We start from the raw sequence: 15,612 nt of genomic DNA, 5'->3' as shown, positions 1-15,612 counted from the left end.
CTGTTACCATCAAAATAAGGGACTGATTTTAACTAATAGATAGTATTCTAATAGATACTATCTACTAGATTCGAACTAATAAGTAGTATTCTGTGCCACCGGAAGGGAGGTGACAGACAAGGAAGAGAGGACACAATGCTCCTTCTGCATACCCTGATGATTCTCTGGGAGTGGCATGTCAGCCAATGAGGAGCCCATAGATGGCATTGAAGACATCTCTGAGAATGGGGTGCATTGTGCAGTAAGGATTAGGTATTACTACAGTAATTGAGAATTAATTGCATTAGGAAGAGAATTAGGAGAGGAGTGGCCTTACTTACACTAGCCAGTAAAGACTACAGAAGCTCAGCTTAGAATTCTAGCCATGAGTCTTCAGTTTCACTGACCCTTGGTCAACTGATTTAACCTCTGGGCTCTGTTTACCCAATGGTAAGATGTAGATGTTAAACAACTCATTACTCTGGCAGGTCCAGTAGTCCTCTAATTAATGATAGGGTATTGGGATATGGTGGATGCCAGGGGCTGTGTGTGCATGGCCTCTGGAAGCAGTTGTGTAAACATTGGAATTGTGGTGGTTTCCAAGGCTCTCTTCCTGTACTGAGTCCACAGTACATGCTACTCCAAAGAAGAGCTAATGCTTTATTTGTACCAGTTGAGAAATATACCCATCTCTGAATTTTGCCAGTTCATGATGGACCATTGTCATAAGAAATTATTAGAAGTCAGTCAACTATGACTTTGATCGGGATTAAAAAATTTTTTATTTTGGTAGTACTGGAGTTTGAACTCAGGGCCTTGTGTTGGTTAGGCTTACTGTTGAACTACACATTCTCACTTCCCCCGCCTACCACCCCCTTTATTTTGCACTAGTTATTTTTGAAATAGGATCTTAATTCTTCCTAAGAGCATGCTGGGATGTTCTCTATTTTAGGCTTCGTGTTGTAGTTGGGATGACAGACGTATACCACCATTCTTGGCTTCTTTTGGTTGAAATGGAGTCTCTCAGACTTCTCTTGCCAAGCTGACCAGGAACCATGATCCTCCCCAAATCAGCCTCTCAGTTAGATTAGAATGACAAGTACACATCACCGTGTCCAGCTATGGGATGAGAGGGATTCTCATGAACTTTTTCTGCTTAGCCTGGCTTCCCACCATAATCCTCTCATTCTTAGCCTCCCAAGTAGCTAGGATTACAGGCATGAGTCATTGGCACCTGACTAATCAAGAGTCAAAATATTTAGATGAGTTGTTTTTTTTTAACCTTTTGCCATGGAAAATTTCCAACATACTCCGGAGTGAAAAGGATAGTGCAGTGAACCTTTTGTACTCATTCCTCAGCCATGGAACTCTGTGCACACTTGACACCCTATTTCCATTAAGTGAACAAATCCCTCCACTCCAATTTTCTTGTGTACATCATGCCATGTCCTCTACAGAGACCTCAGTACATGTTTCAGAAGCCCCAGAGTCGCCAGTTTTAGCAGTGCTGTAGTGTTAGCACTGTATTTTGGAATACAACAACAGAACTTCCTTGATGGCATTGGCCAATCAGTGGAAGACATTGTTTTGCAAATAATTGTATTTGTACAGTGTGTTCAAGTGACAAGCGGTGTTATAAAAGTTTAGTATAAATTGGTTGTTGGAAACGTTCACCAATTGAATGATCATTCATATAGAAACCATGGGAAAAGCAGTGGTTGGTGTCTATAGAAATGTCTGGAATACATAATGACCCAGTTCTGTGTTTTTGAGTGTCTGAAGAAGGGAGAGTAGATGGGCAATTCATCTTCAATGAGAGATCTCGTTCTAAAACTGTCATTTTCTTTTTCTTGCTGAGGTAGCATGGTGAGTCCTTCTCCCTAAATCCATGTGCTCCCTCTCTCTCCCTCCTTCCCCTCCTTGTCTTTGCAGAAGCAAAAGGAAGCCTGGCTGATTATATTCACCCAGAGGAAAACCACAGGAGAGATACTGCCCTCTTAGATGTAGCAAAGCTGCCATGTCATTACAAGCAGTTTAGTATTTTGAGGCAGTTAGAAAACCCATTGCAGTATAATCTCTCAAACACTGGAGAGAAAATAATATAAATCCAGTAAACTGGAAAGATAGCAGAGTCCAATAGCAGCTATGTAAAGACCAGATTAAGACTCTGCTTTTGCAGTGCTCTGGCAAAGTTGGGGTCAAGTTTTAAATAGTTGCTATTTCCATTCCAAATGTGGCTGTGGGCCTCTGTGCTCTCACTGCCATCCAATACGCAGAAAGAGGGGTTTCCTTAGTGGAAGAACTGGCCAGAGATGGGCACAGAAGAGGCAAACTTGTCAGGCTGTGAACTCCCAGCTTTGTGCATTTCTAGAAATCCAGCCCCAGAGTGAGCTCTAGGGTATATCACAGAGGTTTCCCCACCCTGGGCTATTTGTCTGTACCTTAGTGTCTGCATCAACCCACTGCCCTTAGTAGGGATGCTGGGAGATTGGGGAGGGGATCATGTCTCTGCTAGGGCTACATCTGTAAGTTACCTCTCATATGGAGAAACCAGAATGTTGGACATGGAGTATTTGGATTATTATTTGTCCCCCCATCCCCCAGATATCTAAGAGCTTGCATTTCTACCTTACCCTTTGTTGTTTGTAACTTCCCCAGCAGACAATGCTTATCTCCTCTAAGTTCTTCTTCACAAGAGATCTTGTGATATGATTGTAGTTATTTCTGATTTCATAATGATGTGTCATTTGGAAAAAAGAGCCACTAAACAGTGAAGTGTACACACACACACACACACACACACACACACACACACACATCTACTACAGGGGCAAAGTGCTGCCTGTCAGTGTCAACTATAGAAACCCAACAACTGAAACTTATGCTAAAAGACTTTCCTTCTCTTTTGCTGCCCATAAGGAAAAGTAAAGAGATGAGTGGTAACATTTCCAATGACTTTTGTCCCCTATAGGTGAAAAGTTCCTTAACAACTAGTCATTCAGTTACTCTCAGAGGATTGTAATGGAACTGTTACATACAGTGAAAATACAGCCCCAGAAAGTATATGACCTACACCAGCATAGTACTAAATAAAGATTTGCTGTGAGTTTGGAGGTGGGATTTTTGCCTGTGAATTATTATAACTTGTGGAATTTTTCAACATCCTGTTTTTATTCTGGATATTACTTAAAAATGGTTTTTACTATAAAGACATGATTATAGATGTAGCTACTAGCTTCTTAGTGAAACCACCTTTTGTTAATTGTAAAAACCATATCATAATTAAAAAAAATTTTTTTTTACTAAGTAGTTTACAAAAGGATTTCAGTTTCACATTGTTCTCCCTGTTATTCCCCGTTTCATTCCTTTGCCCAAGTTCAATTTTTACATAATGTTCATTGAATGTTACATTTTTAAGTACCCATGGAAGTTACTATTATTGGTCAGAATATATTATAAGTTGGTCAAAAGAGAGGAGAAAACCTATTGGAATGCTAAGTTTCTGGTTTTCTTTTTGTGTTTCACAAAATTTCATCCTTGGTAAAGAAGAGCTGATTATCAGTGAACTGCTAAATTAGAAATGCTTTTAAATTTTATTCTACTTTTTCTGGCCCTCTAAAAGTCTGTATCAAATTATTCCCAGTATGCATAAGAAGCATGTCAAAGCCATCCTGAGGTTTTCCTTGTGTTTCCTGGTTAGTGTGGCCTGCTGCACTTGGAGGCATGTTCTTTGAACTCTGTTCTAAATGGGAAGGGAAAAGAGCTACTCTTTTTTGACTTGTATGGTCTATGTGAATTTTTTAGTGGGATGCATCCTCTCCTCCCCTCTTCTCTTCCTTACCCTGCCCTGCCCTTCCTCTCTTTCTTCCCCTTCCCTCCCTCCCCTCCTTTCTCTCTTCAGAGGTTTTTTTTAAAAAAGTCATTTCCCAATACTTCTAGTACTACTCCTAAAGACTTGAAAAAGCTGGCAGGCTAAGAGATGAAGTGGGCCATGGAAGGAAGTTTTTGAGAGCAGATGTGAAAATTGTGTATCACAGCATATCACGTGGTTTTGTCACTATGCTTGAGTTTCTCACCCTTCTTTCCAAGTACTCTTCCTTAGCCCTGCCTAACCTTCCAACATCTCTTTGAGATGTACATGGAATAAGATATTACTGTGTATACTATATGTGCCCCGTGAGAAGCAGAATTTTCTCTGTTTATGAAGAAGGTACTTAGCACTTCTGAGTTTGGCCTCTAGATTTTCAGCCTCTTGCAGATGTTTGCAGCTTGTTGCTCAGTAGTCATTCAAACATTCCCCAGCCTTGCCCCCTCAAGCCTGATTGTCCTTGTGTTCCTTCATGACTCGTGGTCTCAGTGTCTGCTGGCTACTCAAACTCAAAGTCCCAGAGCCAGACATCTTGATCACTTTTCATCCTATAGCTAAGTGTTGGGATTGTTTCCCTTGAGCCATTGTGAGCTTCAGCCATTACTGAATTTTTTTTTTCAGTTCCATAAATACCCAGTGATCTTTCATTTTTGCTACCTGGAGCACTTTTTGCTCTCCCACTTAGCCCTTGAAAAGCAAATCTAGATGTCACTTCCTCCTTGGAGCTTCCATGTTCTCCTGGCCCCATCACGGCCCTACTCCCTAATGATAGAGTGCCTAGAGGACACATCAGATCATTGCTAGATTTTGACTCATCCTCTTCTCCTTTCACTCACCATATTATCACTTAGTGCAGTTCTCTTTTAAGACCTTTGGTGCCCTTCCCTTACCCTGAAACTCCAACAAGTAGTGCTGTGCTTGCTGCCTGCTTGGTGTTCCATCAGTGTTTGTTCTGGATGAGATGAAGAAATGGATGCATAGTTTTAATTGAACTCAGTTTATAGGAAGATACTTTGGTTAAAAAAGACCAGATATTACTATATTTGATTATCTCTTACACAGCATGAATTTAGGGTTCATAGGTTAGCCCAGCATTAAAGTTATTCCCTGTTTTTCTGTATAGGTTGACTTGCATCTGACTTGTGTTTTTAGTAGCTGTGGCAGATAGGTGGAGATGAGGTTTAAAAAAACATTAAGTAATTGTACAGAGGTGCTGTAGTTCTGTAAGTCAGGCTATAGGAGGAGTATTTTGGAAGTGGATCAAAATGTGTTGCTGCTAGGGCTAGTGATTGGCAGGTGCAAAATGCCCAGTGAGAACAATGTCTGGGTAAAGTTTGTGATGATTTCAGAAATTGCCTTTGAGGTTGGGAGGGAAGGGATCATTTGATTCTTCTTTTTACTATTAGTACTTTCTAAGGATTCCATAGTGACCATGTTGGGCTTGTTTATAGGAGATAGCTCTCTGGCATTCCTTCTGTCCATTAGCTGACATTGGCTGTAGATGAGTGGCCCCTCTGATCAGATCCTCAAGCTCTAAGAAGAAGCACATTCTTCCAATGCTTGCCTCTGCTCACTTTGCCATTCTGTCTTATGTACCTTGTTCTTTAGCCACAGGTTTTTCTTTTCTTTCGCTTTCTTTTCTCTTCTTCTTCTCCTCTCTTCTTTAAAAATTTTTTTTTGGTGGTGTTCAAGTTTGAACTTAGGATTTCACACTTGCCAGACAGGCATTCTACCACTTGAGCCTTGTCCTCAACACTTTTTGCTGTTATAGTTTTTTGAGATAGATTCTAGATTTGTGCTCAGGCCAGGCTGGACCATAATCCTCTTATTTATACTTTCCACCAAAGCTGGAAAGATAAGTACATACTACCACACCCAGTTCTTTCTCTCAAAGTGGTTTGACTGACTTTTTTTTTTAACCTGGACTGTCGTTCCAATCCTTCCAGTTTCAGCCTACTGTACATTGAGTTGACAGGCTTGAACCACTGTACCCAGCTGCACACTGGTCTCTTTATGTGTCTTATTAGCAAATCAGCACTTGCTTGTACTATGGGCCAAACACTCTTTTAAGCTTTTTGTAGTGTTAGCTCATTTAATTCTTGTACCAACTCTAAGGAGCATATATTATCATCATTCCCATTTTATAGAAGGACACCTAGGTCAAGCAGGTATGTTTTATTATGCATGTACTTTGCCTTGTACAGGAATTTCTCTCCCTCTTATTCTCTCCCTATCGTCTGACAAGTAAGTCAGAGTTCTCTATGCTCCCATTGCATCTTTAAAAAAACCACCGATCACTTACTACATTGTGTAATGATTGCTGCACTGGTGTCTCTCACAGGCAAGTTAGTTTCTTCTCTGTATGATGAGCATTGTGAGCCTTTCCTTGCTGGGTACAGTGAGGATTAAAAACTCAATCCTAGGACCACACGCACAGGAAATGAACTTTTCTTTCCTTGAGTTCCTTGGCATAGTTAGCTACACAAGACAGGTGTTGTTTGAGAAGCCAGAAGGAAAGGAGTGAAGGAAAAACAAGATGCCCCAAAGTCAAGGCCACAGGAAGGAAGAGAATGTCTGCAATCTTGAGTGATTGCGAGTAGAGTCTAGTCTACATGTAAACAAGTGTTGGGCTTGGTCATCAGTGATGCTTCTAAAACAGCTTTTGGGGACTGAGGTGGGTGTGGATGGCAGGTGGCTAAGGAGGGAGTGGGTGGAAGGAAGTGAAAGCAGAGGTGCAATCCTCTTTCAGGAAGGAAGAGGAGTACAGACAGGGCTGGAAGGGGAGGATTCTTGGTTTGCCTGGGGAGATGGAACGTGTCTTCAGACAGGCAAAGTAAATCCTTAGAGTAGAACCAGTGGGAGAATGTCCTTTTTCTTGTCCTGCTGGAAGGTTGAAGAAGCCCGTGCTTTCAATCCTGCTCACTCCTCTGAGGCTTGGCACTGGTCTGGTCCCCTTAACAGCTGGGGTATTCTAGGGCCCAGTGGCTCTGGGGACAGTGAGTCTGCCGGTTGACTTGTCTGTAAGAAGATTGTCCACTGATGGGGTGACTGGGATGGGGCAGCAGGCTGGTGGTCTCCATGGAGATGCACACATGGACTGAAGAGCTGTGCCAAGAGCCTGGCTAAGGGCATAGAGGACAGGTGACTTTCTGTAGCTAGATGTGACAAGGCTAGAGGAAGCTGAGGACTGACTCATGTCCAGGGGTGTGCCAGGAGAATGTAAATGAGAATGCACTGATAACTGACAACCATGGTTATCTAGTCTGGAGGGAACTGCTGATTGCCAGGAGAGGGGCCAAGTCTGGTGGTGCCAGTGAGGATGCAGAGTAGGTTCCTGGGTGGAGAGCTGAAGGCTGTGGCCAGAGGAGTGATTTCTTTCAGAGTATTCAGTGGCTAAGGTCAGGAGAGGACCGGCCACCCCCAATACAACAGTGTTCTTCATTTCTTACCTTTCCCTTCTGTGATTCATATGAAACCTATCAACAACCATACTTTATTAGATGGATGAAGGAAAGAAGGAGGGCAGGGAATGCAGATATACAACTCAATGCATATTCTACAAAATGAAGAAAATTGAGGGAAGGGGTAAGGTTGGGAGGAATGGGGGGAATAAGATGAAAGGAGTGATGTTGATCAAGATTCATTGTCATCACATATTGTTTTGTTGAATGGCAACTGTTTTGTACAACTACTTAAAGATAAAATTTTTTAAAAAGTACCTTAATCTTTATATACTTTCTGTGGAGTACATCAGTGGATTTTATTCCACAAAATGCTTTTTTATTCTATATTGTATTTGTAATAGTTTTTCTCTCTCTTTCTCTTTCTCTTTCTCTTCTCTCTCTCTCTCTCTCTCTCTCTCTCTCTCTCTCTCTGTGTGTGTGTGTGTGTGTGTGTGTGTGTGTGTGTACACGCATGTACTGGTACTGGTGTTTGAACTTAGAGCCTCAAGCTCCCCCTTGACTTTTTTGCTCAGGGCCTGCATGCTCCTACTTGAGCCATGCCTTCACTTCTGGCATCTTGATGATTAGTTAGAGATAAATGTCCCACTGACTTCTCTGCCTGGGTTGACTTCAAATTTTGATCCTCAGATCTCAGCCTCCAGTTGTGAGCACCTGTGCCTGGCTGTAATAGTTTTGAATGGCTACATTATGTTATCCTTGTGCATACTGTGTTTGTATCCTTTTGGGTTCTCCCTGGAATAAATGTTCAGATGTGAGGTTTCTGTGCTCAGTCTGTGGATGGTTAGTTGCTACAGAGAGGGAGGGAGAGATGGGGAAGAGAAGCAGAGCATTCAGCACTCCAGACCAGGGGGGAGTCCTGCATGGATCTGGACAGTCTGCCTCTTACCACTCCAGCTGTGTCCTCCCTGGAGCTGGCTAGAGTTTGTACCTATGGCTCATTAAATGGGGGTTCATTAGCTCACATCTTTGCTGCTTTCTTTTTGATTCTCTTGTCAAGAAATTAAACAAGTTGAGTAAGATGTGTGTGATGGAGACTGCCAGGGAGTCCATTTTATCCTCAAAAGTGAAAGGATTTAATGATTTGTTCACAATCATTACAGTATTAATATTTTGTTTTGTTTTGTTTTTTTGCCAGTCCTGGAGCTTAAACTCAGGACCTGAGCACTGTCCCTGGCTTCTTTGTGCTCAAGGCTAGCACTCTACCACTTGAGCCACAGCGCTACTTTTGGCTTTTTCTGTTTATGTGGTGCTGCAGAATTGAACCCAGGGTTTCATGCATGCTAGTGCTAAGCCACATTCCCAGCCCTACAGTACTAATACTTTGAACAGTTGGAACAATTTGAAAGGGAGACACGATTTAGGCAATGTTTTAGGTAATTTTAATATTTTGAATCAGTAATCTTATTAATAAATATAACCATTAAAGTGCTTTTCTTCTTAGCCTGGGCACTGGTGGCGCATGCCTGTTAATCCTAGCTGCTCAGGAGGCTGAGATCTGAGGACCATGGTTTGAGCCAGCCTGGGCAGGAAAGTCTGTGAGTCTCTTATCTCTAGTTAACCTCCAAAGAATCAGAAAGTGGAGGTGTGGCTCAAGTGGTAGAGTGCTAGCCTTGAGCAAAACAGCTCAGGGACAGTGCATAGGCCCTGAGTTCAAGCCTCAGAGCTGGCACATGAACAAAAACAAAACATTTTTCTTATATCTTAGGATGTGTAATGCTCCTCCCTATGTTTTCTTTTCACAGAAAAAATACAGGAAGGGGTTTATTGATATTTCAAAAATCAAGTGTGTGGAAATAGTGAAGAACGATGATGGTGTCATCCCGTGTCAAAATAAATACCCATTTCAGGTGAGCTGACCTGTTCTTGCAGCTGTGAGATGCTGGGCCTCTAGTCATGTTTCTCTTTGACATTGCGGTTTCTTGTCCTTGGCTTGGTGGCTGATTTTAGGTTCGTTTATTACTTTAATAGCGATTGTTCTCCATGAACTGCTTAAATCTTTGTTGAGACATTATTCTGTTCTCATTGTGATGGTTCCATTCTTCCCATGATCCTGAGTATCTAAGACTCAGGTCTTATCTCCAGTATCATGATACACTTGCGATATGAAGTTTGCTACTAAACAAAGGATGGTGACATTTTCTGTGAATGTGAGCTGCTGAGAGGTGGTGTCAATCTCAGATAGAAATGAGCACTGTCTGTTAGTTAAAGTATATTTAAAGGTTTTCATGCTATCTCACTTTTTCATTCCAATAGTTCTGTTGTACAGAGTGGGTAAATATGATACTGTGTTCATGTATGGTTGGGAAAAGCAAGGCTCACAGATATTAGATAGGCCACCCATGGCCATGTTGTGAATTAAAAGCCAACCAAGCCACATGTGTGCATCCATATTGGCTCCCAATGAAGATGGACATGGCCACCCTTGGGTGATGCCATAACCATGACCTGATCCTGATGTCCACTGTCCTGAGAACCCAGGAGGGTGGAGTTGGACCTGATGCTCTAGAGCGTATGTCAGGCCATACAGGATCCCCTCCAGCACTCAACCTCTCCCTTTCTGAATGGAGGCACTTTCACACTTTTCTTTGCACAAAGAACATGTCAAGTAAAAGTCATCCTTTACCCAAGATTGTTTCTCAGTGTGACTTAAGAGAAAGCTGAAAAGAAATCTCTTTCAAGGTAGTATTGCAGCGTGGAATTCTGGTTGTTTTTAATTGTTCCTATGAAATTCTCAGTTATATTTGAAATAAACACCAATTTGTTTATGATGGGGGATGGTGGGAAATAAATACTATTTGGAAACTGTGAGTTAAAATATTCAAGATGAAAACTACCTCTGGGTTATTTTCTACTATGAGGACAACAGCATGAAAGAATGAGAGGCTACATTCAAGCTTCCTTTTTGCCTTCCCTCTTTTTATATCTACCTCTTCTTTTGTATGAAGAGCCAGGGACAGTACAGTGGTTAAGGAGGAGACTGAGGACAAACAACTTGATCTGCCACTTTCTTTCTCTGTGATCTCCTGTAAGTCACTGCCTCTCTATGTCCGTTTCCTGGTCTGAAAAAAATGAAAATAATGTCAATAATGTTCACTTGATTGGGCTGTTGTGAGATAAATTGAAATGACATGTAAGTCACTGAGATGTGTAGTAGGAGCAGGGATGGTGCTAGTTTCTGTTAATAGCACTGTTATCACTGCTTCTCTTACACTGCTGCCTGTTTAGTGCTCTACTTAACCCCCAGATCTAGGAATGGGCCTGCGTAGTATGTGGAATACTTCTATAATGATGAGTGTTTGTCTGTCTGTGTATAAAATTTCATTAGAACTGTTTAGCAAAGAACCCATTTCTGCCACCCTTCTGCTGGATCTTAGACATCATTAAGGGGTGGTAGCACTTGGAGGGGGGTGCTATGGTTTTCATGATTTTGGACTCAGAATTAGATTCTGGGTATATGTGTGGGTAGATACTAGGGCTTGAAGGTCACCTCGAGTTGAAATAGTGCTAAACAAAATTACCTGCTGTGTTTATTAGTAGTGGCAAAGGAGACCATAGGAGTGAGCTGAAAGCACAATCCATTCATCTAAAATATTATTTAGAAAAGGAGTACATTAGGATAATTGATGTTGTACTAGGTTTCTGTAAGGAACTTTAGTTCATTAATGTAAGAGAAATGCCAAAATTAAGAAAAGCATACTGACTTCTGTATATATCTGTTTTTCTAATATATAAACACAATTCCTTCCCAATACATAACCCATTTAATATTGTAGTTAAGAAATAGATGTCCTTTGTAAGAGGGGAAACTTGGTCCTTTGGGTTGAAAATTTAAGAATCATTTCTTGGTGACAAGCCTATTGTATCAAGGACCCTGTGCTAGACAGAAGTGCTATATCTACCTGCCACTAATTTCTTTTCTTTTCTTTTCTTTTTTTTAACTTTAGGTTGTTCATGATGCTAATACACTTTATATTTTTGCACCTAGTGCACAAAGTAGGGACCGGTGGGTGAAGAAGTTAAAAGAAGGTAAAACTTATGTTTTTATAATAAATAAAAATCAATGCTTATTTTAATCTTTATATAACCTTAAGAGGTACAACATCCTTATCACTAAAACAGAAACATAACCAGTATATCTCTTGCATTTATTATCTCTCAATCTATAGTAAGTCTTGCTTGAAGGATGGTTATGGTAAGTGATGCCAACATACTGAAGATAACTTCCCCGTTTAAAATATAATTGTTTCTAGTGGTGTATAGGTTCTAAGAAAAGCTTGCTTCCATTTACTATGTGATATATTTAAGAGTAATGAAGCAGGGGCTTTCATAATGATAGGATTTTGCATTTTCCTAAGGAATTGCCTGTGTAGTCAATTGTTCAGTATGGACTGATGCACATGTACATAGAATGTGTAAATGGCTAGTTTGCCCTTACAATCTGCATTACTTTTCCTATGGGACAAAATGACAGTGAAATGACTTTTACATTTATGTTTCATGGAGTAGAAGTGGTTGCTTTCTGCTCACAAGGATGATTGACCACATAGAAAGGTAGAAGAGGCTTTTCTGAATGCTGAGTTGTGTAACATTTCACTGCTGTCCTCATAATTAACATGGTATTTAAGGAAGTGATAGTTGATAGTGGTTCTTGCCAAATATTCTGTCGTCTGCTTTATTTCACTAACCATGGATGTGTCTGTGAATTACAGAAATAAAGAACAACAATAATATCATGATTAAATATCACCCTAAATTCTGGGCAGATGGAAGTTACCAGTGCTGCAGACAAACTGAAAAACTAGCGCCTGGATGTGAAAAATATAATCTTTTTGAAAGCAGTAAGTATTCAGCTTCTCTAGTTATATTGTGTTTAAAATAGATACATTGTTATGGTAAGAAAGGTGATTTTGATTCAGTACAGAATACCTCCTAGAGGCATAAATGTAGAGTATGTGTGGTTTACAAAGATAACTTAATTAAGCATCAAAGAGGCCCTCTCATAAAGTCCAACATTCTCTTTTGGGGAGATTTCATCACAACATTGAAGCCTGTTAGAAATGGACCTAATGTGAGCCTAATCTGGTACATCAGCCACTTTTGTTCATTTAGTGTTTGTGTATTTGTTGGCAAATAAAGTGTTCCCAGATGTGTAGCTGGAAACCTCATATAGCAATGCAGCTATAATTTCTGTAGGGCTGTCCCCATTTTGATAGGTTTTAGGAGTGTGGATTTAGTAGTAGCTTTATAGTCTGTCAGAATGGCAAGTGTCATAATGGTATTTTTATGTAAATGTTCAAATAAAAAAATAACATCAAGACCCTTATAAATCCTGGAAATTAGAAGCCCTTAGTCATAAATTAAAAATGCACAAGAGATTCTGCCAACTGTGGTGGGGTATATCTGTAATCTCAGTATTTGGGATATGGGAGGCAGGAGGATTATGAATTCAAGGCCAGTCTGGACCACATAGATCTTCTCTTAAAAAAAAACCAAAAAACGGGCTGGGGATATGGCCTAGTGGCAAGAGAGCTTGCCTCATATACATGAGGCCCTGGGTTCGATTCCCCAGCACGACATATACAGAAAACGGCCAGAAGTGGTGCTGTGGCTCAAGTGGCAGAGTGCTAGCCTTGAGCAAAAAGAAGCCAGGGACAGTGCTCAGGCCCTGATTCGAAGCCCCAGGACTGGCCAAAAAAAAAAAAAAAAAAAAGAAAACCCCAAAAACATACAAAAAATATCAAGAGGCTGAAAACTGCTAGTGTTGTAGGGTGATGGTGTGTTGTACTATTCTTCATGATGGCACCATGCTCTATGTGTAAGTAAGAATCCATGGAACATCTGGAGACAAGCAGAATGGCCATTTGGCAGATGTTTCCTGGTTCAAGGGCAGCTCTTGATGCTGGGAGTCCCTCTCCTCTGGTTTTCCTGGCACGTGTCAGCTTTGATTTAGTGCATGCGTGCGTACACACACACACACACACACACACACACACACACAAATAGAAAGGACTAAGTTTGCAAGACTTACCTTTGTCTTTTTTGTTGTTGTTATTTGTTTTTTCTAGTCCTGCGGCTTGAATTCAGGACCTGGGCACTGTCTCTGAGCTTCTTTTTGTTCAAGGCTAGCACACTACCACTTGAGCCAAAGTGCCATTCTAGCTTTTTCTTTCTTTGTTTCTTTGTTTCTTTCTTTCTTTTTTCTTATTTATTGTCAAATTGATGTACAGAGAGGTTACAGTCTCATATGTTAGGCCTTGGGTACATTTCTTGTACTGTTTGTTACCTCCTCCCTCACTCCCCCCCCCTCCCACTGTTGTAATTACCTTCAACATGCCATGTGAAACCATAGCTTCTATTGTTGATGATCCTCTTGTATCCCCTTCCTGTGGTTGTACCGCACTATCACTGTATCTTATCTGAGTACACTGGAAACTGTATATACTGGTATTAGAACTAGGAAAGTGAAAGGGAATATCAAAATTGAGAGACTAAGGATAAAAAGACAAATGACTACAAAAGCATACCAGCTTTTCTATATACATGGTGCTGAGGAATCAAACCTAGGGCTTCATGTATACGAGGCAAGCGTTCTCCCACTAGGCCATATTCCCAGCACAGTTTCCAAGACTTATTCTTTTCTCAGTTTCCTAGCATTTACTATTAGGTAATACAGTCTAATTTGCTGTAAAAAAAAAAAAAAAAGAAACTCAGAAGTTATGGTGACTTACACTAGGAATTTATTTTTGTGTAATAAAACTAGAGGTAGATAGCTGCTCCATGTCTAGTAGGAGTTGTACAGATGGTTCCCAAAGGTTGCACCAGGTCAGTGTTTTGTTCTGGAAGCAGAAAGGGAAAAACTGGTCAAGGGTGTCCACATGAAGTTTTTTTTTAGATATAAGGTCTAAAATTGGCATGCACCATTTATTTATACATATACCCCTTTCCTTATTACTTCATTCCTTACCTACCTAACTGTGGGTAGCCATGTGTCAGCCAAGGCCCTAGGACTGTGGAGGAAGAGCCAGAGCTTATTGATTTCTCAGTGTTATCATTGCAGTTGACACCCTCTTATCCACTGGGGTTGCTTATGACTCCCAGTGAACGCTTGAAGTTATGGAGAATTCCAAACTCTCTATACCATACCTATCATAAAGCTTAGTTTATAATTTACACTCAGTAAGAAGTTAACAGCATCACCGAATAATAAAAATAGAACCTAGTATAACATTGTATGAATGTGATCTCTCCCTCATTTCTCTCTGTCTTTCTCAGTTTCTTATTGCACCATTTATCTTAGTAACCTGTTCACTTACTAAGTGGAGTCCTTTCAGCCTTTCATTAGAAGGAAGCATGTATAGCTTCTCTGGCACACCCAATTTCCATTATTACTGTTCTTGCACTTGGGGCCATTATTCAGAAAAGTGAGGGTTGGTTGAATCCAAGCATGGTGATCCCACTGCAATTGATCTTATAACCACAGTAGCTAAATGACTAATGGGGTATGCAATTTAAAAGTTATAGATGGTTTATATCTAGAAGTTTCCATTTAACATTTTTATACTGAAATTACAGAACGTAGAATCACAGAAACCACACACAGATAGGTTGGGGAATGCTGTAATATCATTTGTTTGCTGATTTATTGTAGTTGCTGTAGAGTGAACTCAGGGCCTCAAGTGTGTTGTGTACTCACTCTACCATTGAACTACATCACCAGCCCCAGTTTCATTTTTTGTTTTGTTTTGTTTTGGTTCACCAAGCACTGTTAAAAGCACAGTTTATGTAGTAGAGGGATAGGGAGACCAGGATGCTAACAAGCTCCCCATGCCCCCATGTTGGGCAAGGTTGGGTCTCTTGCCCATGTGTTTATTCTCATATTTCTACGATCATTATCTATCTGTTCCTAATCAATCCTTGGTACTGGTGTTTTGACCTACTACTGTGTTGGTATTTTCAGGTATAAGAAAAGCCTTGCCTCCTGCACCAGAAACAAAGAAGGTAAGTGGCCTCTCACTTTTGGGAGTTACTTCTTTAGTCTTTATATCTTTACACTTTAGAAGGGCAATTTAGTTATGTTTATATTCATTCATTGATGCTGTTTTTCCCCAGGACCATTTTAGAAGCAGATATACTTTTGCTTATTTAAATTGTTCTTGCTGTCAAATAATACCAATTGTGTACATGTTGTTAGTACCCGATATTTTGCTTGCAGTTGGGCTTGGGGAGTTGTATAGAAGGTGTGTGAAGTTAAGGAATAGCTCAGTCTTTTTCCTTTTTTTTTTTTTTTAAACTGGGGCTTGA

At 40.5% G+C, this 15,612-nt stretch overlaps 1 protein-coding gene across 6 annotated transcripts in view; it reads left to right on the top strand.

The window, feature by feature from the left end:
* Tec (tec protein tyrosine kinase) overlaps positions 1-15,612 on the top strand; it is a 94,624-nt gene that overhangs the window by 53,121 nt on the left and 25,891 nt on the right. For 5 of the 6 annotated variants that reach the window (XM_048363929.1, XM_048363931.1, XM_048363932.1 and 2 more), the window contains 4 exons: positions 9,054-9,158; positions 11,256-11,337; positions 12,021-12,149; positions 15,269-15,309. In XM_048363929.1, coding sequence (XP_048219886.1) covers positions 9,054-9,158; positions 11,256-11,337; positions 12,021-12,149; positions 15,269-15,309 — 357 coding nt within the window. The remainder of the gene's footprint in view (positions 1-9,053; positions 9,159-11,255; positions 11,338-12,020; positions 12,150-15,268; positions 15,310-15,612) is intronic. The other variant, XM_048363933.1, reaches the window with a different exon arrangement.

Source organism: Perognathus longimembris, chromosome 16 (genome assembly GCF_023159225.1).
Source record: "Perognathus longimembris pacificus isolate PPM17 chromosome 16, ASM2315922v1, whole genome shotgun sequence".
NCBI classification, from domain to species: domain Eukaryota; kingdom Metazoa; phylum Chordata; class Mammalia; order Rodentia; family Heteromyidae; genus Perognathus; species Perognathus longimembris.
The sequence above is the reverse complement of the archived record's forward strand: the minus strand, read 5'-3'. Positions and strand labels throughout refer to the sequence as shown.